Below are 23,757 nucleotides of genomic sequence, written 5' to 3'. Positions count from 1 at the left end.
TGGGGGGTGCATAAGGCCTCTTGTGCACACCCACACCCCTGCATGCACATTACTCCTGCTAGAAACGCCCCCCCCCCCCCCCCCCGATGAGGATTCCCCATTTATAGTTATATTTTGAGACCCGTCTCTTGGACTTGGACTTTGAGACCAGAAAGGACCACCCTGAGTATCCAGCCTGACCACCGGCACATCACAGAACCTTGCCCAGCCAGCCCAAACCGCTGGCTGAATGACTGACAGCCTCAGTGCATGGTTACAGAGAACCCACCATTTGCACCAGTGTAATCCTGCAAGTGACCCCTGCCCCATGCTGCGGAGGAAGGCAAAAACTCTGTGACAAGGTGACTTGGGGGAAAATTCCGTCCCTGTCCCAGACCTGGCCACCAACTGGGCCCTGAGCATTTTGCTAAGACCCACCAGCCACACACCTGGGGAAAAATTCTCTGCAGTAACTCAGAACCCTCCCCATCGAGCCTGTACCATTGTCATCCACTGCAGCTATTGCTGCCGGCCGTGGCAGCTCAGCTAGAGGCCACTGGGAGTAGCCTGGTCCTACCATCCCCACCAGAAACTCAGCAAGCACAGTGTTGAAGCCAGTCAGGTTTTTCACCCCCGTTGGGAGGCTGCTCCAGAACTTCACTCCTCTGATGGTGAGAAACCTTCTAGCCTACACTTATTGATGGCCAGTTCAGAACCAGGGGTTCCTGTGTCTGCATTGGCATTTACCTTACAACACTCCTTTTCCTGCCTGGTGTTTAATTCACTGCTGTGTTTCCAGAGAGCAGCCCTCTCTCCCCTCAGCCTTCGTTTGGTCAAGCTAACCAAGCCAAGCTCTCTGCGTCGGCTCTCAAGGCAGGTTTTCCATTCCTCAGATCATCCTTGCCCGTACCTGCTCCAGTTTGAATTCATTTCTCTCAGGCGTGGGAGCAGGGCCGCCAGAACAGTTTGTGCAATAGGAGGAGCTGAGAGCCACTGAACCAAACTGTAAACCCTGTTTATAAAGGAAGCCTCCCCAAGCCATGGGGTGAGGTAGCACCTCTCACAGCACTAGTTCCAGCACTGCTGCGTGGGAGTTCCTAACTGTCAGGGTGGTCAAACACTGGAATAAATTGCCAAGGGAGGTTGTGGAATCTCCATCGCTGGAGAGATTTAAGAACAGGTTGGATAAATGTCTATCAGGGACGGTCTAGACAGTACTTGGTCCTGCCATGAGGGCAGGGGCTGGACTTGATGACCTCTCAAGGTCCCTTCCAGGCCTAACATTCTATGAGACCAGATTTGCCCACCATTCTGCAGGTGAGATCTCGCCACTGCCTTGCAGAATGGTCCTAACCCTCCCTCTTCTCTACAGGAAATACAATGCCAGAGGCATCCTCGGATTGCATTGGTATTTTTCACTGCCACATCACACTGGCAGCCAGAGACGTCCTTAGGATTTAAGGATCAGAGAGGTGGCCGTGTTAGTCTGTAGCTTCGAGAACAAGAAGTCCTGTGGCACCTTATAGACTAACAGATATTTTGGAGCATCAGCTTTCGTGGGCAAAGACCCGTTGCATCAGATGCATGAGTCGGGCGGCGGGGGGGGCGTTTCAGAGGGAAGCGGGTCTTTGCCCACGAAAGCTTATGCTCCAAAATATGTTTGTCTATAAGGTCCCACAAGACTTCTTGTTGTTCTTAGGAGTTAAGAAGCCCAACTCCGCACTGTTAAACTGACGGCCCTGCTCCCAAGGGCAGCTTTGGGGGAGGGGGGACAATTTTGTTAAGATGTGCTCTTATCATTTACAGCAACACGCTGAGGAAATATTTTTAAAAGAAATTTTTAACAAAGGACCTGTCAACTAACCCAGCGACTTCACAAAGTGACAGGATTTGCTAACGCCAGTGAAACGGCTCTTTCGCACGTTCTGCAAATAGCTCTGGGAAACTGTTTCATTTTTGAAGCTCACTAGGGCCTCTCTGGAAGAAGCAGGGTCACGGAACAGGGAGAGGAAGCACCAAGTGTTGGCCATTAAGATGGAGCGGTGCCCTAAATCTTAGAACATAAGAACATAAGAATGGCCATACTGGGTCAGACCAAAGGTCCATCCAGCCCAGCATCCCATCTGCCGACGGTGGCCAATGCCAGGTGCCCCAGAGAAGGAGAACAGAAGACAATGATCAAGTGATTTATCTCCTGCCATCCATCTCCTGCCCTTGTTATGAAGGCTAGGGCACCATACTTTATCCCTGGCTAATAGCCATTTATGGACCTAACCTGCAAAAATTTATCAAGCTCTTTTTTAAACCCTAATAGAGTCCTGGCCTTCACAGCCTCCTCGGGCAAGGAGTTCCACAGGTTGACTGTGCGCTGTGTGAAGAAAAATTTCCTTTTATTAGTTTTGAACCTACTACCCATCAATTTCATTTGGTGTCCCCTAGTTCTTGTATTATGGGAAAAGGTAAATAATTTTTCTATATTCACTTTCTCCACACCATTCATGATTTTATATACCTCTATCATATCGCCCCTCAATCGCCTCTTTTCCAAACTGAAAAGTCCCAGTCTCTCTAGCCTCTCCCCATATGGGACCCGTTCCAAGCCCCTAATCATCTTAGTCGCCCTTTTCTGAACCTTTTCTAATGCCAATATATCTTTTTTGAAGTGAGGAGACCACATCTGCACGCAGTACTCACGATGTGGGTGTACCATAGTTTTATATAGGGGAAGTATGATATCTTTTGTCTTATTATCGATCCCTTTTTTAATAATTCCTAACATCCTATTTGCCTTACTAACTGCCGCTGCACACTGCATGGATGTCTTCAGAGAACTATCCACTATAACTCCAAGATCCCTTTCCTGATCTGTCGTAGCTAAATTTGACCCCATCATGTAGTACGTGTAATTTGGGTTATTTTTTCCAACATGCATTACCTTACACTTACCCACATTAAATTTCATTTGCCATTTTGCTGCCCAATCACTCAGTTTGCTGAGATCTTTTTGTAGTTCTTCACAATCCCTTTTGCTTTTGACTGTCCTGAACAACTTGGTGTCATCTGCAAACTTTGCCACCTCACTGCTTACCTCATTTTCTAGATCATTGATGAACAAGTTGAACAGGATCGGTCCCAGGACTGACCCCTGGGGAACACCACTAGTTACCCTCCTCCATTGTGAAAATTTACCATTTATTCCCACCCTTTGTTTTCTGTCTTTTAACCAATTCCCGATCCATGAAAGGACCTTTCCTCCTATCCCATGACCACCTAATTTACATAAAAGCTTTTGGTGTGGGACCGTGTCAAAGGCTTTCTGGAAATCTAGGTATATTATGTCCACTGGGTGCCCCTTGTCTGCATGTTTATTAACCCCTTCAAAGAATTCTAATAGATTAGTTAGACACGACTTCCCTCTGCAGAAACCATGCTGACTTTTGCCCAACAATTCGTGCTCTTCTATGTGCCTTGCAATTTTACTCTTTACTAGTGTTTCTACTAATTTGCCTGGTACTGATGTTAAACTTATCGGTCTATAATTGCCAGGATCTCCTCTAGAGCCTTTTTTAAATATTGGTGTTATATTGGCCGTCTTCCAGTCATTTGGTACCAAAGTGGATTTAAAGGATAGGTTACAAACCACAGTTAATAACTCCGCAATTTCACATTTGAGTTCTTTCAGAACCCTTGGGTGAATGCCGTCTGGTCCTGGAGACTTGTTACTATTCAGCTTATCAATTAATTCCAAAACCTCCTCTAATGTCACTTCAATCTGAGTGAGTTCCTCAGATTTGACACCTAAAAAGGTGTCACCTTCAGGTGCCCAATGCAACTGCGTACTCTGCCTATAGGAAAAGACAGTTCTGTCGGCAGCTCATAATCAGGCTGCGCTCGACCAATAGCCCAGAGCTTTCTCCTCCTTTGTAGCTTTCAGTCACACAGGAGCAAGTCAATCCTTTTGAGTGTTCCACATGTATTATTACCAGAGCACCGACAAGGCCCGTTCATGGCCCAGACCCCACCGTCCCAGGTGTTACACAAACACGGAACAAAAGCCAGTCCCTGCCCTAAATTGCTAACAATCTAAGCACATATCTCACCAGATCCAACCAAGGCCCACACTGACTTGCACCCTGACCCCCAAGCACTGGATGGGCATGCAGAAAGCCTGTTTTACGTGCAACTCACAAGGCACAGTCCATGCCTCCGAGGCAGATCAAACAGATAGCCAAACAGCTGCAGCCCACGCCCCTTTCTTGGGAATAGAATCTGTCTTGTGAGGCATCTGAATATCAGATTGAAACCCCCTGAGATCTCGTGCATGCCAGGTGAAGGATTTTATGGCAGTAACAAGTCACTCCTAAGATCAGATCTTAATAGCCAAAAATAGATTCACTTCCTCTTCTCTGTCCATCTGCAAACGCACTAACAAACTGCACCTGGGAAACAGGAACTTTCTACTATAAATCCTCAGCTGTTGACTCATTTTCTTCAACTGAGATCTTATCAGCTACCAGGCAAGCAAGGCTGGAGACTTTCCTGGAAAAACCAGCGTGCCCCAGGGCAAAGGCGTCAGTCATTCAATAGATACCATTTTTCTTTCTGCTTCATTTTAAACTGAGGGGGCAGTCCTGGTCAAAAGAAGCAACAAATACCATTTTTTATTTGACAAACGTTGCCCAACACTCAGGGGCAAGTTTCACAAAACAGTGCAACTGGAGTTCCCCCCAGGTTTTTTCAACTGTAGTACCCAGAGGTACTGAGACCTCATCTGGGGTGAGTGAAGTCTAAGAACATAAGAACGGCCACACTGAGTCAGACCAAAGGTCCATCTAGCCCAGTATCCTGTCTGCCAACAGTAGCCAATGCCGGGTGCCCCAGAGGAAGTGAACTGAAGACAATGATCAAGCCATTTGTCTCCTGCCATCCATCTCCCGCCTTTGACAAAAGGCTAGGCACCATACCTTACCGCTTGCTAATAGCCATTTATGGACCTAACCTCCAAATATCTATCGAGCTCTTTTTTTAAACTCTGTTAGAGTCCTGGCCTTCACAGCGTCCTCTGGCAAGGAGTTCCACAGGTTGACTGTGCGCTGTGTGAAGAAAAACTTTCTTTTATTAGTTTTGAACCTGCTACCCACTAAATTCATTTGGTGTCCTCTACTTCTTATATTATGGGAACAAGTAAATAACTTTTCTGTATTCACTTTCTCCACACCATTCAAGTCTCTGCTCTACAGCATTAGTTGGGAGCCAGCTGGCCTGTAGCTCACACGGTAGAGTACAGGGCTTTAGACCCTATGCTCTGTAGGTTCTATCCCTGGGGCTGGCAACCTGGGTCTGTTGGTGTTACACAACTTTTCACTTGTAGTTAAAATACTAATACTTGCAAACCTTTTGCTCATGCCAGCACCGGAAGGAACTGTGCGGTTAGAAGTGCCCTCCTGGGAGGGAGAGTAGAAGGAAAAACAAGATGGCGCAAAGTAAAGAAAATCGATTAATTTAATTCTTTAGCCCAGGGGTGAGCAAACTTTTTATGCTGGGCCCCACTTTTACTCCCTACAGTTAGCAGGGCCCCCTGGCTGATGTTATCCAAACCGATGGAAATTTTGGTCATTTGCTTATGAAAAAAAAAACTTGCAACGTGTGTGAGAAAATAAGTCTGTAGAACGTAAAAACTGCGCTAATGGCTGCAGAAGCGTGAATACACAGACATAAAACCAGGAACAGATTTCAACATTTTCAATGAGAGGGACGAGCCCGAGCCCCAGCAGCCAGCTGTGCTCCCCTCTTATGAAATTTCACGCCACCCAAGGAGGCCCGCCCCCTCCTTTGTGCACCCCAGCTTTAGCCCAACACGAGAGACTGGGCTCAGTGCAGAGGTCACTGGGTGACACTTTAGCCTGTGCTAGCCAGAGCATCAGGTTGCATGGTCCCATGGTCCCTGCTGGCTTTCAACTCTATGGCCTGGTCAACACTAGGGAACAAAGTTGACCCCAGAAACGCAAAGCTAGCCACACCATTAGCACTGCTAGAATCAATGTATCAGGATCGACTTTATTCCCTGGTGTAGATCGGGGCTCTTCAGGCTCACGCCAACGTACCTTGCTCCATTCTATTGTGTGGAGTACCAGGCTCAACAGCTGAGCCCAGAGAGATTGATTCTGACACATCTTCACAGATGCAGCACAATCGAACTCTGGAGGATTGATCGCGGCGTGCCGAACGGGCGGTAAGTATCAACATACCCTAAGAATCTACAAACTACTTTCTCTTCCGCTCCCTGGTTTTCCCACTGCTCCTTCTCCTGCCATCCCAGCATGCAGGTGACAATTGTTCTGTGCAGCCACCGAATGCCAACTAGCACAAGGGAACTGCTTCACCATTCCCGCCCGCTTACACCAGCTGCGAAAGTTATTACACGGCAGCATTCAGAAGCGCCAACCGCAATGGTCAAAAATCCCCAGTCAGGTCCCAAAAAACAGGAGACTGGTTTAAAATCAGGAGATTTTCATTAAAAAATAAAAAAAAACCATCATCTTTGCATCTGCTGGTCGGCCTCTGAACCTTTCCCAAGCACTCAGGGCCAGTTTCCAGTGGATCCCCGGCCCTCCCGAGCGCTATACACTTACTTCTTTGAGAAGACAAAATAAAATCAGAGATTTGCACCTAATCACAGGATCTAGGAGCAGCGGCACTACAAAAACGCTGGAGACCACAAAACCCACAATAGGTTCACAGAGAGCCGGCAACATCGAGCGTTCATCCCATCACCGAATTTGACGCACTGGTCGGAACTTGAACCTTGGTACGTCGTGCCAGTAACAAGCTCCTTTCCCTGTTCAAAAGGTGGAACTCCTTTCCAGGGTGACTTTGTCTAGCCGCAACTTCCAGCGCTTGCCTCAGGCGAGACCTTTCTCAGATAGGTTGAAGAGCCTTTTAGTTAAATATCTGCTCCCCAGGTAGGTGGTTCATGGGGGAGGCACGGGGTGTCGTGAGCAACCCCAGTGCCGCAGAGGGACAGGGGAAAGGGTCGGCAGCTGTCGCGCTCCCTCGGGCTGCCTCTGCTCACGCTGCTGGAGAAAGACGAAGGAGCTGCAGTGTCTCAGACAGTTCCCCCACCTCCCAGAACAGCCAAGTAATGGGATGGGGATGGGGGTGGAGAGGGAGAGTAGGGCTCTATGGGGAGCTAAAGGGGGCACCCACTGTGATGGAGTGGGGAGGGAGTGCATCTGAGACTCAAGCTGGATGTGTGTGAGACAAGCAGAGCAGCTCCCAGTGGCTAAGGATGACCCCTGGGGCTGTAAGCTAAGGTGGCAAGGAACACCGCTGACCTGAACGAAGAGCAGGGCTTGAATCTGAGGCAGCAGTTAGAAGCTGGAGGGGAGAGGGAGCTGCCAGCCTGGCGAGGGGGGAAGCTACACCCCAGAGGGGGCACCCCTCGGGCTCCTCTCCCCAGGACGGGTTGCTATGACTGTCTCTGATTGCTGCACTGACTTTTCTGTAAGAAACTGGGCCTCTGTCGCCTAATAAACTTCCTGTTCTACGTGCTGAGTGAGAGTCACTCCTGCCTGCGGATGGGGTGCAGTGCTTGGGGACCCCTGAACCCCATCACACCCACTCAGGGGTTGGGGGCAGCTGCTGGGGAGAAAAGGGGTCTGCTGGGGGACAGCCAGATCAGCTCTTTGGGGGTGGAAAGGGGATGGCTTCTGGGAAGCGAGGGGAGCTGCCTGCGGGGCTGTGCCTAGCCTGGTAACCCACAGGCAGCAGCAAACAACTTCAGGGGGTAAAGAGGGCAGCTAAGCCCAGGGCAGGGGTTAGATGGGGGCTCCTGGGTTTGGGGAAGTCCCACAAGAGATGGGGACAGGACTCAGGAAAAACAACAAGAAGTCCTGTGGCACCTTATAGACTAACAGATATTTTGGAGCACAAGCTTTCGTGGGCAAAGACCTGCTTGGTCGGATGTGCTGTCGTGGACTTTCCCGAGGCAGGACTTGGGAGGGGGCAGAGGCAGGAAGAAGAGGACAGGGGAGGTGAATCGTGCAGGAGGGCGGGCAGGGCTGGATTGGCTCTTCTGGGGGGCAGGCTGCTAGATTTTGTGACTCCCACTAGGATCCGGGTGGGGCCAAAAATAAGGGACTTGGAATGAGAGAGGTTGCTCCAGGATGGGGCATGGGGGGAGTGAGGACTCCAGCTGAGGGTGGGGGCTCTGAGGTGGGGCTGACACTGGGGGGATTTGGAGAGCAGCAGGCGGGGCTCCAGGCTGGGGCCCAGGGGCTTGGAGTGTGGGAGCGGGGCTCAGCCTGGCCTGCTGACCGGACTGGGGTAAAGGGGGCAATTAATTATCCAGGACCCCATGTGATTTAAAAGGGCCCCAGACCATTTTCCATCGCTTGGACCAGAGCAGCAAGTGGATCCCCCCTTTGGGGAAGCTATACCCCAACTCCACTCCTGCCTGTGCCTGGAAACTCCCCTTCCCTTCCCTCCCAGCCCAAGGCCAGAGCCCCAGCTCCTTGGAGAGGCGTTGGAAGAAGGTGAGGTGACGGGAGAACAGGGGGTAGGTGGGGGTCTGTGGGGTGGGGCGCATGGGCTGCCCCCATTTACATAGGAGGTGTTAGTGGTTTAGAAAGAGAAGGATTCCTTTAACCGCCCAATGCTCTGGGAGTTTTTGTGGCTATCTGAAAACTAATTAGCACCTGGACGAACTGGGGCCCGTTTGTTCGTTTGGCCTTTCACTCAGAGTTGGGTCCTGGACAGGGGATTTCAATTAAGTTTTACGATTCGCTTGGGAAGAGGTATTCAAAACCATGAGGCTTTTGGTCCAGCTCGTCAGAAAGCTCCCACTGTGTCATAATCACCACCCCTAGTGCTGGCTAGGTGGGTATATTGGAGGGCGAAGACCCTATTTGTCAGAAGGGCTTCTGGGTCTCGCTCTCTGCTTTTCCCACGGCAAGGCTCTGTCACACTTGCCCAGCCGGGATCCCAGACCCTCCTTCCAATTACCCCCCACCAGCCACCTGCCGTCGTGACGTTTTACTTCCCTTTTGGGGCAGTCACTTGCTGGGTTTTGGTTAGGAGCCAATGGCTATTTCTCGTTGAGTTGTAGATTTGTTTAGCTTCATAAAGCTGCGGGATATGTGCCAAGAGGAGCAGCTATTAAGCATACATTAGGGATCATTTCCTGAACTGCTGAAGTCCTTACCCAGGGCGCTGGGCTGCAGACCCTTTCTTAACCCAGCCTGGAGAGCAGGACACTGGGGCTACGTCTACACGTGCACCCAACTTCGAAATAGCTTATTTCGATGTTGCGACATCGAAATAGGCTATTTCGATGAATAACGTCTACACGTCCTCCAGGGCTGGCAACGTCGATGTTCAACTTCGACGTTGCTCAGCCCAACATCGAAATAGGCACAGCGAGGGAACGTCTACACGCCAAAGTAGCACACATCGAAATAAGGGAGCCAGGCACAGCTGCAGACAGGGTCACGGGGCGGACTCAACAGCAAGTCGCTCCCTTAAAGGGCCCCTCCCAGACACACTTTCATTAAACAGTGCAAGATACACAGAGCCAACAACTAGTTGCAGACCCTGTATATGCAGCACGGACCCCCAGCTGCAGCAGCAGCAGCCAGAAGCCCTGGGCTAAGGGCTGCTGCCCACGGTGACCACAGAGCCCCGCAAGGGCTGGAGAGAGAGCATCTCTCAACCTCCCAGCTGATGGCCGCCATGGAGGACCCCGCTATTTTGATGTTGCGGGACGCGGATCGTCTACACGTCCCTACTTCGATGTTGAACGTCGAAGTAGGGCGCTATTCCCATCCCCTCATGGGGTTAGCGACTTCGACGTCTCGCCGCCTAACGTCGATTTCAACTTCGAAATAGCGCCCAACACGTGTAGACGTGACGGGCGCTATTTCGAAGTTACTGCCGCTACTTCGAAGTAGCGTGCACGTGTAGACGCAGCCTGGGAGATCTAGGTGGACCAGGACTGACTGGGGGGAAGGGATGGCCCATAGGCAGCAAGTAGGAAACCAACAGGCACCAAGTAGCCTGGGCCTGAACATCTCTGGGGTGCAGAAGGGCAGCCGGGCCCAGGGGTTAAGCGGGAGGTCAGGTCCCTTTCTGGGAGAGATACACCCATCGTGGGGGATTCCAGTGGGGGACGGAGGCAGGCAGCATCAGGGTAAGGATTTCCAAGCCTTTCAGGGCCCTACCCCTGATAGAGGCTTACACATTACAAGCTCTGAACAGCCTGTGTCCAGAGTGGGTATTAGAATGTAGGTCTCTGGCACACGGACTGGTGGCAGGTTGGAAGTATGCCAAGGGTACAGTGTGCAGAGGGTCTCAGATGGTATTCTACACTGTACTGAATACCAGGAGGTACTGAAAGGTATCCAGTATGGAATAACATATTGTTTCACTTTGAAAGCTAGAGACATACTAATATATCTGTTGTAAAGCCAGTAGTTCTCAGCCAGGGTACGTCTACCTCTTGGCGTACTCAGAGGTCTTCCAGGGGGTACATCAACTCACCGAGCTATTTGCCTAGTTTTGCAACAGGCTACTTAAAAAATCATTCTCAAAGTTGTTACAAACACATTTTACACAATAACTTGTTCTTACAGCTCTGCGGTCTACACCCCCCAATTTCAATACAGTACAACATTTATATTCTAATTCACATAATTTATAATGTTATGGTAAACAGGAGAAGGGATGCGACTTGTCAGTAATAGGGTATTGCAACGCTTTTGTATTTTAAGGTCTGATTTTGGAAGCAAGTAGTTTTGAAAGTGAGGTGAAACTATGGTCTTGCGTGTTCCCATCAGACTCCTGAAAGGCAACACTGGTCTGGCAGGGTGAGAACCGCGGCTCTGTAATATTTAGCGATTGTTCAGACAATATTTTCAGAAGTTCTAGAACACCAAACATACCAGTAACACTACCCGGCAGTACAACTTGCTGGGAGACAGCAGAAGAAGCATGTTGCAACGGTAGAAAAAAATTGTGTCTGAAAATTGTACGTACTGGGGATCTATATTGATATATACGGATATCTATGGATATACATATAGATATATTTTAAAGGGGTTCCTTATAAAAAGGACTTCTGAGGCCAGGGATGGGAGAATGCTCCTAGACCAGAGAGCTGCTCTTTATATGACCATGGCACTATTTACACTCAGGCTACCTGTGAACAGAAACATCAGCCAGAGCTCCCCAAAGAGAAGACACAAGTAAGCCGGGGGCGGGATGTACAATCAGAAGAGGAACAGTCAGAGCCATGGGGGAACCACAATCAGAAGAGGTCAGTTCTCGCCATCAGAACACCATAGGACAGGGACTCTCTCACATCCCAGGAGATAGGCACACCAGTCACTTACTCGTTTAAGTGCTAAGTGAATGCTTTTGTGCTTAGAGTGGAGGAAAACAGGCCTCCTTTGTTGGACTTTGAAGGGTTGAAATTCACTTCTTCCAACCCTGCTTCCCTTGGAGCATCAACTGAGGACTGAAGAACTAGTGGGATTGTGACTTAACAAAGCTGAAATCAAAGTGACCTCTGGCCTTGTGCTACCAGGCGCCCAGTCAAAATGCTCTATGTGGGTGGTGGTCACAGCTGGAGTAGGCTGGCATGAGAGTCTGGGGCCCCGGCAGGCCAGGGGTAGGGCTCAGGATCAACACTATGAGAAATTGTCCTGCGTTCTCCCAGTATGAAAGGACCCTGCAGCCTTGCACTGAGCAGAGATGGGGGAAGTACTCAAAAAATGTTACTTGAGTAAACGTACAACTACTCTGGGGGGGAATGTAATTTAGTAAAAGTCAAGGTGTCTTTCTGGAAAACAACTCGAGTCCAACTACAAACATCTTAATTGTACTCAAGTATCCAGAAGATGTGTACTTTTACTCAAGTAACATGGGGGGGGGTACTTTTCCACCTCTGGCACTGACCTCTGCTCTTAGTTGTTTTTGAACTATAGAATAGGCCCCTCGTGGATCCAAATCTGACCCACACTGGGGTTGGGGTTCTGACTTGGCCCAACCCCAAGAGGAACTGAGCCCAGGTTCCATTCTCGGACCTGTCTGTAACAACGGAAGGATTTATTAGCTGGGCCGTGGTGAGACCAAAGTGGAGGAAGAAACAGCTCAAGATGTGATGAATGAGGCTGAAGGGCAGGCCCAGAACAGCAATTCCCCTGCTGCGAAACTGGGACAGCTCTCTGGTGTCCGGCTTACGGGAAAGGCACTTGCCTGTCCAGGTCCCAGAGCTACCACGGCCCTTAGCAGCTGCACTGGGACTCTATCTGTAAAAGGAGCCAGGCTCTTCCTGCAGACCGCCCAGCCTTACGGATGCACAGAACCCACGTCCCTGGGAGGAGAAGGGAAGTGCTTTATTTAGAAAGCAGTTTGTCTGAACGGGAAGGGGACCATGCGGAAAGGCTTGAACCGGATCCAGGAATGTCCAGCAGGAGCCTGGTGAACTGGTTAAGGCAGAGCCAGCCCTGCTTGTCCCCAGCTGCCCCCTGTGCAGGCATCTCACACCCATGTGTAAAGAAGGTCTGAATGAGTGCAGGGATGAGACTTGCAGGACCGGACCAGGTTTACATGAACATACCTCCTCTGCCTAGCAAGTCAGCGGGAGCCAGGCCTGCTGCTCAGGACAAAAGAGAAGAGGGCAACTGCCCCAGGGCCCAGTGATTCCCGAGGGCCTAGGACTCCTGATGATGATGATGATGTTCAAAGGAAAACTCTGCTCACCAGAGCTGCGCATCTGAAGCATATCAGCAGCAGCAAACCTCTGGAGCGGGTATGCACTGATTGTTCGCCTTTAGACATGGACAGAAAGGAAGCTAGGAACATCTTAGTAGAGACTCATCAATTTACATAGTACTTGCAGGCACAGCACACACATGACCAGAGGACCACCTCCGTCGCTCAGGTGTTATGGGAGAAATATTTTTTAGTGTATGAATTCCTAACTCAGATACACACTGACTGGGAACAGGACTTGGAGAGTCACCTTCTGAAAGCAGGTAAACTGAAAAGCCTTATCACTTGGCAAAATGACCCTCAGCCCGAGTAGTGTAACTGAACACTGCTGGACATGCCAGGGACTTTATGTCCTAAGCAGAGGGCAACCTGGGCCCAGCGTGTTGCCTTTTTGGTGCAGCCTATGATGCCATAAACAACAATGCTATGGGGATCACATTTGGGTCACATCCAAGATTACCCATAGACTTGACTTCGTGGTATCAAATAAGGGAAATCACTGTGAGATGCACCAGCAGGATTGTCTTTCGACAAGGAGAAAAGCAATGGGACGCTTTTGGCTTAGTTGTGGCTGCAGCCCACAAGAAATCAAGCCATAACAAGCACCGATAAGATGCTAAGGTGCTTTTGCCGGAGCTCCAGCCAAAGAAGAGAGTTCTGTGGTGAAATTTGGTTGGTGCTGGCTAACAGATGGTCAGCAATCCTTAGCTGGTGGTGGAAAAACTGGGGGTCCAGCTGTCTACATGATTAAACCTGAATGGTGCCAGGGCACGTAAAGACAGTACATACAAGTCTCTTACTAGCTGGCAGGTGCCCTTATGGGATGGACCATGACACGTGACCTGGGCCATGAAACAGGTGCTGGACAGAAACCATTGCCCAACACATGCAGTGGGCCCCTGGTATAACCCACTCCTCCTCAGCACATCCGAGAGTGAGCCCAAAGAGAAGTGCTCTGCCCTGGTGTATCCTGGAATGGAGACCAGATTCCCACCTGGATCTAAACCTGAAGGCAGAAGCTTTACAAGCTGAGTGCCGTGGTGGGAACTCAAGAGGTGGTATCACAGACATAGCAGGAGAGAGGCGAGTGGCAGCGGAGAAAGCAACGACGGCTACAGAGAGTGACAACCGGGCGGCAGCCACAGGCAGAAATGCAGAGTCTATAGCTGCATCCGCGAGCCAATCACAACAGCAGAGGCAGATGTAGCATCGCTCAATGCCGTGCCCGCCCTGGGACGGGAGGCAAAGTCGCGCGCGCACCTCTGAATTCTGGGACTTCGTTAGCCGCCACCAGCGACCATGAGCAGGGCACAGTGGAGAGAGGAGAGTGGCTTGAACTGAGAGGAAGGACACAGCCCAGCACGTGTTTTGTTCATGATTGCAGGGCTTTGGATGCGGTTGTGGTGTCTGCCCAGATAACACTTGGTTCCCTTTTATCAGAAGTTCCCCTTTATCCTATACAGATGTGGTGCTTGTGAGAGGGGAAATGCTGCCCTGTAGAAGCACCAGTGGTGGAGGGGATGGGGGGTAGTAAATTTTTTCAGATGCACAGGCTGGAGGCTTGAGCTGGTTCTGTTGTGTGGTGCCAAGAGGAAGGCCCAGGCAGCTAGCCCGGCCCTCGCTGCTGCTGAGAGCACCTGGCAGAAGGGTTACAAGTGCCTGACACTCATTTCTCATGGGCATCTGAGGTGGCAGAGGGTCAGCCATTGGGAGCTAGATCCGGATCTCAAAAACACCACTGCCAAACCCTAACACCAGTGGTCCTCCTCTCGATTTATCCTGGGAGAGCCACCCCCCCCAACTCCTTCACAGCTGCTAATATTACCCACATACCTCCAGGGCGTGGTTCACTCTCGCATGCGGTGACACTTAGAGCACTGACCAGGAGAAAGACTGAGTCTCGTCTACAGCTTTAGCTGAGAGGGTGCTGGCTTATAGCTCACACTTCCGAGGCTCCTGCACAAAGCTCCAGAGATCCCAGGTTTGAGCCCACCTGCTGGGGTTTACACTAAACTCTGCTGGACTGAACCAAGAGAGGCAGGTTCTCCAGGGCCCACAGAGCCCTCTGAGAACATCCTGATTCACCAGCCATGAGGGCAAGCTGGCTATTCTGGGGTTCACTGCAATCACAGAGCTGGCACCTGCAATCCGGGGCTTCAGAAATCACATCACACATCCTGGAGGAAACCCAGAATCCTGACCATGAGGCCTGCCAGGCCTTCAGGCCCAGACCCTGAAATCAGGGGCAGCTCTGCATGCCCCCTCCATAGTCTTTTCCAGCTTCTTCTGTGCCCCAGTGAGCACCTCCTAGAGTCCTAACACCTCTCCACCCCAAATTCAGTGTCAGCGTAAGGTTTCCAGGCTCTTTCCGCTCATGCTTTCAATCTGTTCCAGGCTGCCTGGGCAACAGGGGAGCAGATGGACCCATCCCAGCCTTGGGTTTGGTTTTACTGAGACAGGCAGTTTGACCTGGTTGTGATAAGCTCTCAGGACAGCCCTCAAAGACTGACCCCGCTGCTGGTTCTGCTGTGCATGCGCTTCCTCGAGATCTGAATCCCCACCCCTCCCAGGACTGACGACACCACCTCCTCCCTTGTGTCTAGCAATACCATGGAAGTTCCAGGACATTGGAGCTCCAGAGGGTGGGAGAGGATGTGTATCATGCCTTGATTCCTGGAAGAATCCCTTCAGTGTGCCAGAGAGTGTGGTCATGGTCCTCGAAACGGGGTGTCACATCCGAGGAGGAGTTACTCCTGGGAGTTCATTGGAGTCGTTCCCAGAAGGCAGAGCGTCCGAGGGCCCAACCCCCGGGAATGAGTGACCCGCAAGGAGGCTGACACACTGAAGGAGTTCTTCCCAAGAGAGTAGTCGTGGTCCTTGAGACCGGGTGTCACGCCCAAGAAGGGGCTCTTCTTGGAGTCTGCTGGAGTCAGTCCCAGAGGGCGGAGGAGCTTACAGCCTAACCCCAGGGAACATGTGACCCGCAAGGAGCGTGACACACTGAAGGGATTCTTCCAGGAATCATGGGATGCAGCAGGCATCGGTCTGTGAGTCCGCAATCCCGCTCAACAACTCTTCTGTGTATCATATCACGTCTCTCCAGCCGTGCCCAACCGTCCTCTCCCAAGGAAACATCATGGCCCCCAAGACCCCAGACGTAGAAAGGGACTTACCCCCGTGCTCTGCCTCTTGGTGTCCAGCAGGGGAACGTTAAAGCTGGCGGCCAGACTGGGAGAGGCCAGCACATCCCGCAGGGGCACGCGGGCTTCCCCCAGAAACCTATAAAAGAAGCCGAGGAACCAAATGTTAGTGGTGGAAGAAGAGAGACACTAAATGCGTCGGGTTAGCACCAGGGTGCCAGGCTTGAGGGGAACTGGATCGCGTTGCAGGAAGCCGACGGGAGCAGGTAGAAAATGCAGGTGGAATTTCAAACTTGTAAATCGGGGGGAAACGCCTTCCGGACACAGCGCTGAACCCTGAGACAGCACATGGGGCATCTATGTTAGACAGAGATCTCAGGGACACAAACTTTGGGGTAATCAAGAGCACCCCATGGTGAAAGTGAAACACCTCCCGGTCCCCCAGTGCCACAGCACCTGTAAAGCGCTGGAGCTCTGCAGGGCAGACAGGAGCGGTGGTTTATATATACACAGTATGGCACATGGTAAGCTAGAACACTTCTGGGCAAAAGAGAATAAGGGAGATTATCTCACCCAGCTCTATTGGCTAGAAGACCCAATCGTTAAGGTGCTAGTCTGGGATTCAGAAGACCTAAGCTGAATTCTTTCCTCCCCTATGACCTACTACTGGGTGACCCATGTAGCTGCTATGTGCCTTAGTTTCCCCATCTGCACTGCCCTGTCTCATGGGGAGTGAGGGTCAATCCATGAATGACTGCGAGGTGCCTTGGTGATGGGGGCGGTATCACCACCTGAGCTACACAGATCCCCCAACAACCCAGTGAGAGAGACCACTGTATAGAAGGGGAAACTGAGGCACGGTGAGGGGCTGGGAAAATGAACTGGCAGTTTCCCCGCTCCTGGCTCCCTGCCCTGCAATCAGACCACTAGACGGCTGTTCCTTAATGTGGTGGCAACAACATTCCGCTTGGAGCCTATGCCTATAGTTCATCTGCCCTTGATACAGTAAGGCCAGGTATAGACCATGACTTTCGGGGTTTGGCTTGTTTCTTCAACAGCTCAGGGAGCCAGACTCTGGTTGATGTTTGTCTCCCAATGGAGAGATAGCCAGCACGTTTTGAATACTATGTACCTGCCCTGGATGGACTGTAAACTACAGGAGGTTGAACCCACAATCGTATCACAATGTAATGCCTGGTACATTCACATTTACTATATATTGCACAGACAGAACAAATCACAGAATCACAGGGTTGGAAGGGACCTCAGGAGGTCATCTAGTGCAGCCCCCTGCTTCAAGAAGGATCAGCCCCAACTAAGTCATCCCAGCCAGGACCTTGTCCAGCCAGGACATAAAAACCTCGAGGGATGGAGAATCCACCACCTCTCCAGGCAACGCGTTCCAGTGCTTCACCGCCCGCCTGGTGAAGTAGTTTTTCCTAATATCCAACCTACTCCTCTCTCTTTTTAATTTCAGACCATTACTGCTTGTTCTGCCATCTGACACCACTGAGAACAGTTTCTCACCCTCGTCTTTAGAGCTCCCCCTTAGGAAGTTGAAGGCTGCTACTAAATCACCCCTAAGTCTTCTCTTCTGTAAACTAAACAAGCCCATATCCCTCAGCCTCTCCTCATAGGTCATGTGCGCCAGCCCCTTAAATACGTATTGAAGTGTGACATGATAATGCATGATAGCAACATCATAATGCAGAAATCAGACATGTATTAAAAACCATTGCAAATGCAGGACATCACTCCTGGTGGGAAACACTTCTAGGGCGGTCACCTTCTGCAACAAGGCATATTAAATATAATGGTTCACCCCCTTGTGGTGATCACTGGAATCCAACCAATGTGATTAGTGAGTATAATTGCTGTGGCTTGCTGGAGGAAGAGAGGACACAGGAAGCTTCACAACTCTTAATCTTGGTGGTGTTGCAAAAACATCAGAACACATAATGCATGGCCTGAGCTGCCATGATGGGGGCAGATGCAGAACAGCAGCTTGCTCTATTACGTACAGTTACTAGAGCCCCTGTCGTGGTGGTGCACCAGATACACTAGAGGAACAGCTATGGGTACCCCCCTCGGAAACCACAGCAGGCTGAAGACACCAAAGATGGTCTCCCACCAAGACGTCACCAAGTTTTCTCCCTCCTCCTTATGACACCCTTAGAGATACCTGAAAGCCGCTATCATGTCCCCCACTCAGTCTTCTCTTTTCCAAACTAAACAAGCCCAATTCTTTCAGCCTCTCTTCATAGGTCATGTTCTCTAGACCTTTGATCATTCTTGTTGCTCTTTTCTGGACCCTCTCTAATTTCTCCACATCTTTCTTGAACTACGGTGCCCAGAACTGGACACAATACTCCAGCTGAGGCCTAACCAGCGCAGAGTAGAGCTGAAGAATGACTCCTCGTGTCTTGTTCACAACACACCTGCTAATCCATCCCAGAATCAGGTTTGCTTTTTTTTTGCAACAGCATCTCACTGTTGACTCATATTTAGCTTGTGGGCCACTATGACCCCTAGATCCCTTTCTGCTGTCGTCATTCCTAGACAGTCTCTCACCATTCTGTAAGCATGAAACTGATTGTTCCTTCCCTAGTACACGGCAGACTGACACCCGAACTTGCCCCATATTAACTCGCCACGAAGACAATCCCTAAGTGTTTCTAGCACTTCCTTACATCTGCACTTGGCCACTGTGTCCTCCGATGTCAGCCCCTCCTATTTCCCCGCTCGCCTAAGTTCCATGAAAACCACTGGGCGTGTGACGCTCTTACTGATTATTAACGTTCCATGGGAGCGGCTGGTGATAACCCTGCAAATCTCACCCTCCTTGGGGTGTCTCTCTCAAAGATCAGCTCCTGGAGCGACGGAATGAGGCCAGGAGCTTCCCTGCCATGGGAGCCAAGTGCAAGATTCTAGCCCACCTGGCTGCTAATCACAAACCCCAAAAGGCGACTCCAAAGAACCTAGCTTTCGATTCTCACTCCCATGAATTGTTGGGGCCTGACCGATAGTTTTCCAAGGCTTCGGGTTAGCAGAGCTGTTGCTTTTGTTTATTGGCGTTATTGACTGAGCCATGGGAGTTAACACCGGTATTGGTTTATGCTGTAATGTGAGCGGTTCGCACCTGGGACCGGGTGGCCTAGTGGCTAGGCTCCCTGGCCAAGGCCTGTTAGGTGGGTCTTCAGCCCCACCTGAGAGTCTATGGGTTAAGTTTGGGGTGTGGCCCCAAGAATCTAGCTCCCCCTTTGGCAGGAGAAGGGTTCCCTGGGGGGTGCTCCCCACTCCCCTCAGTGCCTGGGGGAGGGTCCTGGGCTGTGCCCTTCGGCAGCCGACTGAGTGGCAGCTCTGGCTTGGGGCCTGCTGCCTCAGAGCCAGCCCCTGCCTCTTGGCTAATCAGCTCCAGACTGGGCTGGCTTCCTTCCTTTTATACCCCTCCAGGCCTGACACTGGCCACAGGTGAACCAGGGTGGAGCTGATTGGGCCAACGGGCTCTGTTTAACCTCTGCCTTGCCTGGCCTCCCTGTCACACTCTTACACGTGGTAATACCTAGAAACCCCAGTCAAGGGATGGGGTCCCATATCATGCCAGGCACAAAAACAATAGCCCCTCCACCAGACAGCTGGCAACCCACAGTGGACCTAACTGATGAGCGGAGCAGAGCAGGGCTACCAGCACAAGGCAACAGAATTGAGCAGAAGGGCAGAAGCCCCCAGTCACCCCGGGCCAGACAGGTGGGGATCTGTCGCACCAGAGTACAGGAGAGATCTGGACAAGGGCAAGCTGGCGACCTTATGAATAGTGCGGGGGAATTTTCCCCATGCAGGGGGTGGTGCAAGAGAGCTCGGGAGAAGTGGAGAAAGTAGTGACAGAGGCACTGTTACTGCCAGCCAGATGGCGGGGCGGAAGGGTCAAAGAGACAGGGTGGAGCACAGAGAAGACGGGTACTAAAGGCATCTGAGGCAGAGAAGGATGGGACCGAGCAGAGAGAAGGAGCATGAAGACAAGGGTTGATGGGGTTGGAGAAACAAGCTAGGATGGTTCTGAATGGGCTCAAAGGAGCAACACAGCTGGTGGCGAGGCCAGAGAGGAGCAGATTACAGCCACTGAGGACCAGGGGCTGACCAAAGCTGAGCTGCAGCTCAGGGCCCTTTGGGCAGATGGTAACCGCTGGGAAATGCTACCTTGGTACAAACAGCCAGACCAGGCCCTGGCCTGCCACTCCCACTGGGCACCTGGTCCCCGGTTTGTGATCTTTCTACATCCCCTCAGATTTGCTTCCCTCCCAACTACAAATCCTCCCATACGCCTCTTGTTTTGGATAGCCCCTTGGACCACCCCATTGGGCACTCTGACCCACAGCCCTGCCAGATGGACTAGCCGAGCGCTCCACTCTCCAGTCATTCACCGTGCCATGGGATGAAACAGGACACTGCACTGAAAACCAACACACCGAGACGAAAATTCCTGGGCATAGGTATCAGTCACTGAGAGGAGACAATGGGGGGAAGAGAGGTGCCCAGCCAAGCCAGCAATATGAGGTAGAATGCATCCGTTTGATGAAACATTTATCACTCCAGTGGGGTGGGGATGGCGCCGGCAGCTTGCTGCAGCCAGCAGCCCGAGCGTTACTATTTTCTCTATTTTTAGGTTTGATTAAACACAAATCGCCTGCCAAATCCCACGGTGGAGCCATGGTTTATTCAGCGCTCCAATCGCTGCACCAATGTAGCTGCCCTGGAGGTGGGGGGCTGTTAGTGACATGACAGGACCATGTTTGCCCTGTCCACGTTTAAACAGCCGGGGCTCAGTCCCTGGCATGGGTAACAAAGGAGCAAGGTTCATTTACACCAGCTGGAGATCTGGCCCACTGATGTCGATGGTGCTATGGCTGGTTTACGCCAGTTGGGGATCTGGCCCTTTACTTCTAAAAGATGAGTGCCCACACACCTGATACCTCTCCTGTTCATGTGACAAACTCTGGTCTTTGACACAGGTTCCTACCACCCAGGGAAACAAGAACGGCAGGGCAGAAGGCCCCGGAGACTGCAGCTTCCTCTCTGCACCAGCCGTGCTCCGCTCGGTTACAACCGCCAGGCCTGAGGAACTAATGTTTCACTGATATCTGGATGGGAGGGTGCTGAGGAACACCCAGTGGCTGCAAATAATGATGTTAGTGACTCAGCAGGGGGCGCTCTTCCCCCAGCATTAACACTGACCTCAACACCCCATGGTTGTGCTGCAGGGAGCGAGTGCAGCCCTAGGGGGCGCTGTGCTGCAGAGAGTGAGGTCGGCCCCAGGGGGCGCTGTGCTGCAGAGAGTGAGGTCGACCCCAGGGGGCGCTGCGCTGCAGGGAGCGAGGTCGGCCCCAGGGGGCGCTGCGCTGCAGGGAGCAAGGTTGGCCCTAGGGGGCGCTGTACAGGGAGCGAGGTCGGCCCTGGGGGTGCTGTGCAGGGAGTTAGGTTGGCCCTAGGGGGCGCTGTGCTGCAGGGAGCGAGTGCAGCCCAAGAGGGTGCTGTGCAGGGAGCAAGGTCGACCCCAGGGGGCGCTGTGCTGTAGGGAGCGAGGTCAGCCCTAGGGGGCGATGTGCAGGGAGCGAGGTCAGCCCTAGGGGGCGATGTGCAGGGAGCAAGGTCGGCCCCAGGTGACGCTGAGCTGCAGGGAGCAAGGTCAGCCCTAGGGGGCGCTGTACAGGGAGCAAGGTCGGCCCTGGCTATGCTGTGCAGGGAGCGAGGTCGGCCCCAGGGGGCGCTGGGCTGCAGGGAGCGAGGTCGGCCCCAGGGGGCGCTGGGCTGCAGCGAGTGAATTTGGTCAGAGGGTGAGCTGCGTGGAGTCCTGTGCTTCCAAGAAGATGTGAACACAAGCTTTCGGACCCCTTGCAGTCACTAACTAGCTCGCAGCACTTTAACCTCCGCATTATGGCCAGATTCCAAGGTGAATAAACTACGTTCTCCCTCCTTCCACAGTCCCTGACACATGCATACGGCCTTCTCATCTTACACAAGCTATAGTTTTAGTTATCTTTGCAATATTTTCCCTTCGCCATTTAACAGCCACTTGGACACTGCAGGCTGGGATCTATTTCCTAACAGCAGCAGCTTTCCCCACCGGCACTGCACCTTGCATTGCTGCTGCAGAGGGCTCAGATGGGCTGCAGGCACTGACTGGGAAAAACTAACCGAACAATATGGCATTTGTGCTTTGCTCTGTTAGATGCTGTTAACAGAAGCGTTTCTAAATTTCAGCCCCTTTCCCTTAATGCTGATAGAACTTCCAACCGAACCTGCTGTAGATACAAGCACAGGTCTGACAAAGCACGTCACCTCACCGCTGTAGCTCATTTGCCTTGTAAAATGAAGCTACTTTGTATAAAACACTAAACTAGTCACTGGGCCTGAAAGGGAGAGAATGCCTGGTGGTTTGGGGGCTCACCTCAGGGCGGGAAAACCCATGCTAAAGTCTCTCTCCCAATGAATGTCCATTGACACAAAATGGAACACCTTCACCAAAATGGACAGAGAGTGCCATCCAACCTCAGCATTGCCTGGTGGGTCCAGGCTCTCACCAGAAGTGGGGAAACCTAGATCAAATCCCTGTTGCAGAGTCAGGATTCAAACCTGGGTCTCTTACCCTCAGGGAGCACCTGAAGCACAAGCTAGAAGTCCAGAGAGGGAAGCCTCCACACCCCCAGCTCCAGATGCATGAATCTGCCCCCTTATTAATTCCAGGAGACAAAATGGTTTGGGCTGAATGACGCATTTCACCAACCCAACTCTTCCTATTTGCTGAAATTCCTCCAATTCAGTTCAGCTTAAACCAAAATTATTGTCCATTTTTCAGACCTGCCAGTGATCCAACCTAAAAGATTTAATTGCCAAGCTCTGCTGATGACCTCATGAATCAGCAGCTCAGTACTTGAGTGTTGCTCCTACAATGACCCCAAGGTGCAATTTCTGATTGTATGATTATCAGCTGGGATAACCGTAGCTAAGATGGGTTCTCTCCATCTTTTAGCTTGTTTTGTGTATGCCCCTTTTCCAAAATGTAGCCCCAGGCTATCAAGTTCTGGCTGCAACTACTAAGTCCCATTCAGGTGCCCGCAATTCAAGAAGGACATTGATAAATTGGAGAAGGCTCAGAGAAGAGCCACAAGAAGGATTAAAAGATTGAAAATACTCCTCATAGAAACTTCACTACTTGAGTCGATTTAGCTTAACGAAAGAGGAAGTTCAGTAGTGACCCGATCACCATCCGTAGGTACCTACATGTGGAACAAATGTTTAGGAATGGGCTCATCAGCCCCGCAGAGGAAGATCTAACATGAGCCAATGGCTAGAAGTTGAAGTTAGACAAATTCAAACTGGAAATAAGGTATGATGTTTTGACAGTAAGAATAATTACCCATGAGAACAATTTACTCTGGGATGTGGTGGCTTCTCCATCACTGACCATTTAAATTAAGATGGGATGTTTTTCTAAAAGCTTTGCTCTAGACTAGATGATCACAGTGGTCCCATCTGGTCTCGGAATCTGTCAGCCTTTGAGTAGGTAACCATAGGGCAGGAGAACTGAGCAGTAGTTAAAGTACAGGACTGAAGGTCAAGAAGTCCAAGTTCTATTCCAGGCTCTGACTTCCCAGGAGACTTGAGTATTGCTCTCTGGCCTCAGTTTCCCCATCAGTGAAATGGGGAATACAACAATGACTCTCCTCCTGAGGCTTGTGAACTAAGTTTGTAAAGCACAAAGAAGGGCTTGGTGGGACAGCCGAGGCACTGTTCTCACACTGGTATTCATCAAAGAGAAGCTGATTTTAATCATTTCTTGAAGACTTTTACTTAGCAACACAGGGAATTT

General features: G+C 51.2%; 1 protein-coding gene across 7 annotated transcripts in view; it reads right to left on the bottom strand.

Annotated features, from left to right (window-relative positions):
* Positions 1-23,757, bottom strand: part of DYSF (dysferlin) — a 304,879-nt gene that overhangs the window by 239,762 nt on the left and 41,360 nt on the right. For all 7 annotated transcript variants that reach the window (XM_074992197.1, XM_074992191.1, XM_074992196.1 and 4 more), the window contains exon 4: positions 15,924-16,029. In XM_074992197.1, the coding sequence (XP_074848298.1) occupies positions 15,924-16,029 (106 nt within the window). The remainder of the gene's footprint in view (positions 1-15,923; positions 16,030-23,757) is intronic.

The sequence above is a fragment of the Carettochelys insculpta genome, chromosome 4, assembly GCF_033958435.1.
Source record: "Carettochelys insculpta isolate YL-2023 chromosome 4, ASM3395843v1, whole genome shotgun sequence".
In the NCBI taxonomy this organism is placed as follows: Eukaryota; Metazoa; Chordata; order Testudines; family Carettochelyidae; genus Carettochelys; species Carettochelys insculpta.
Note: the sequence above shows the minus strand (reverse complement) of the source record. Positions and strands in the feature narration are given on the sequence as shown.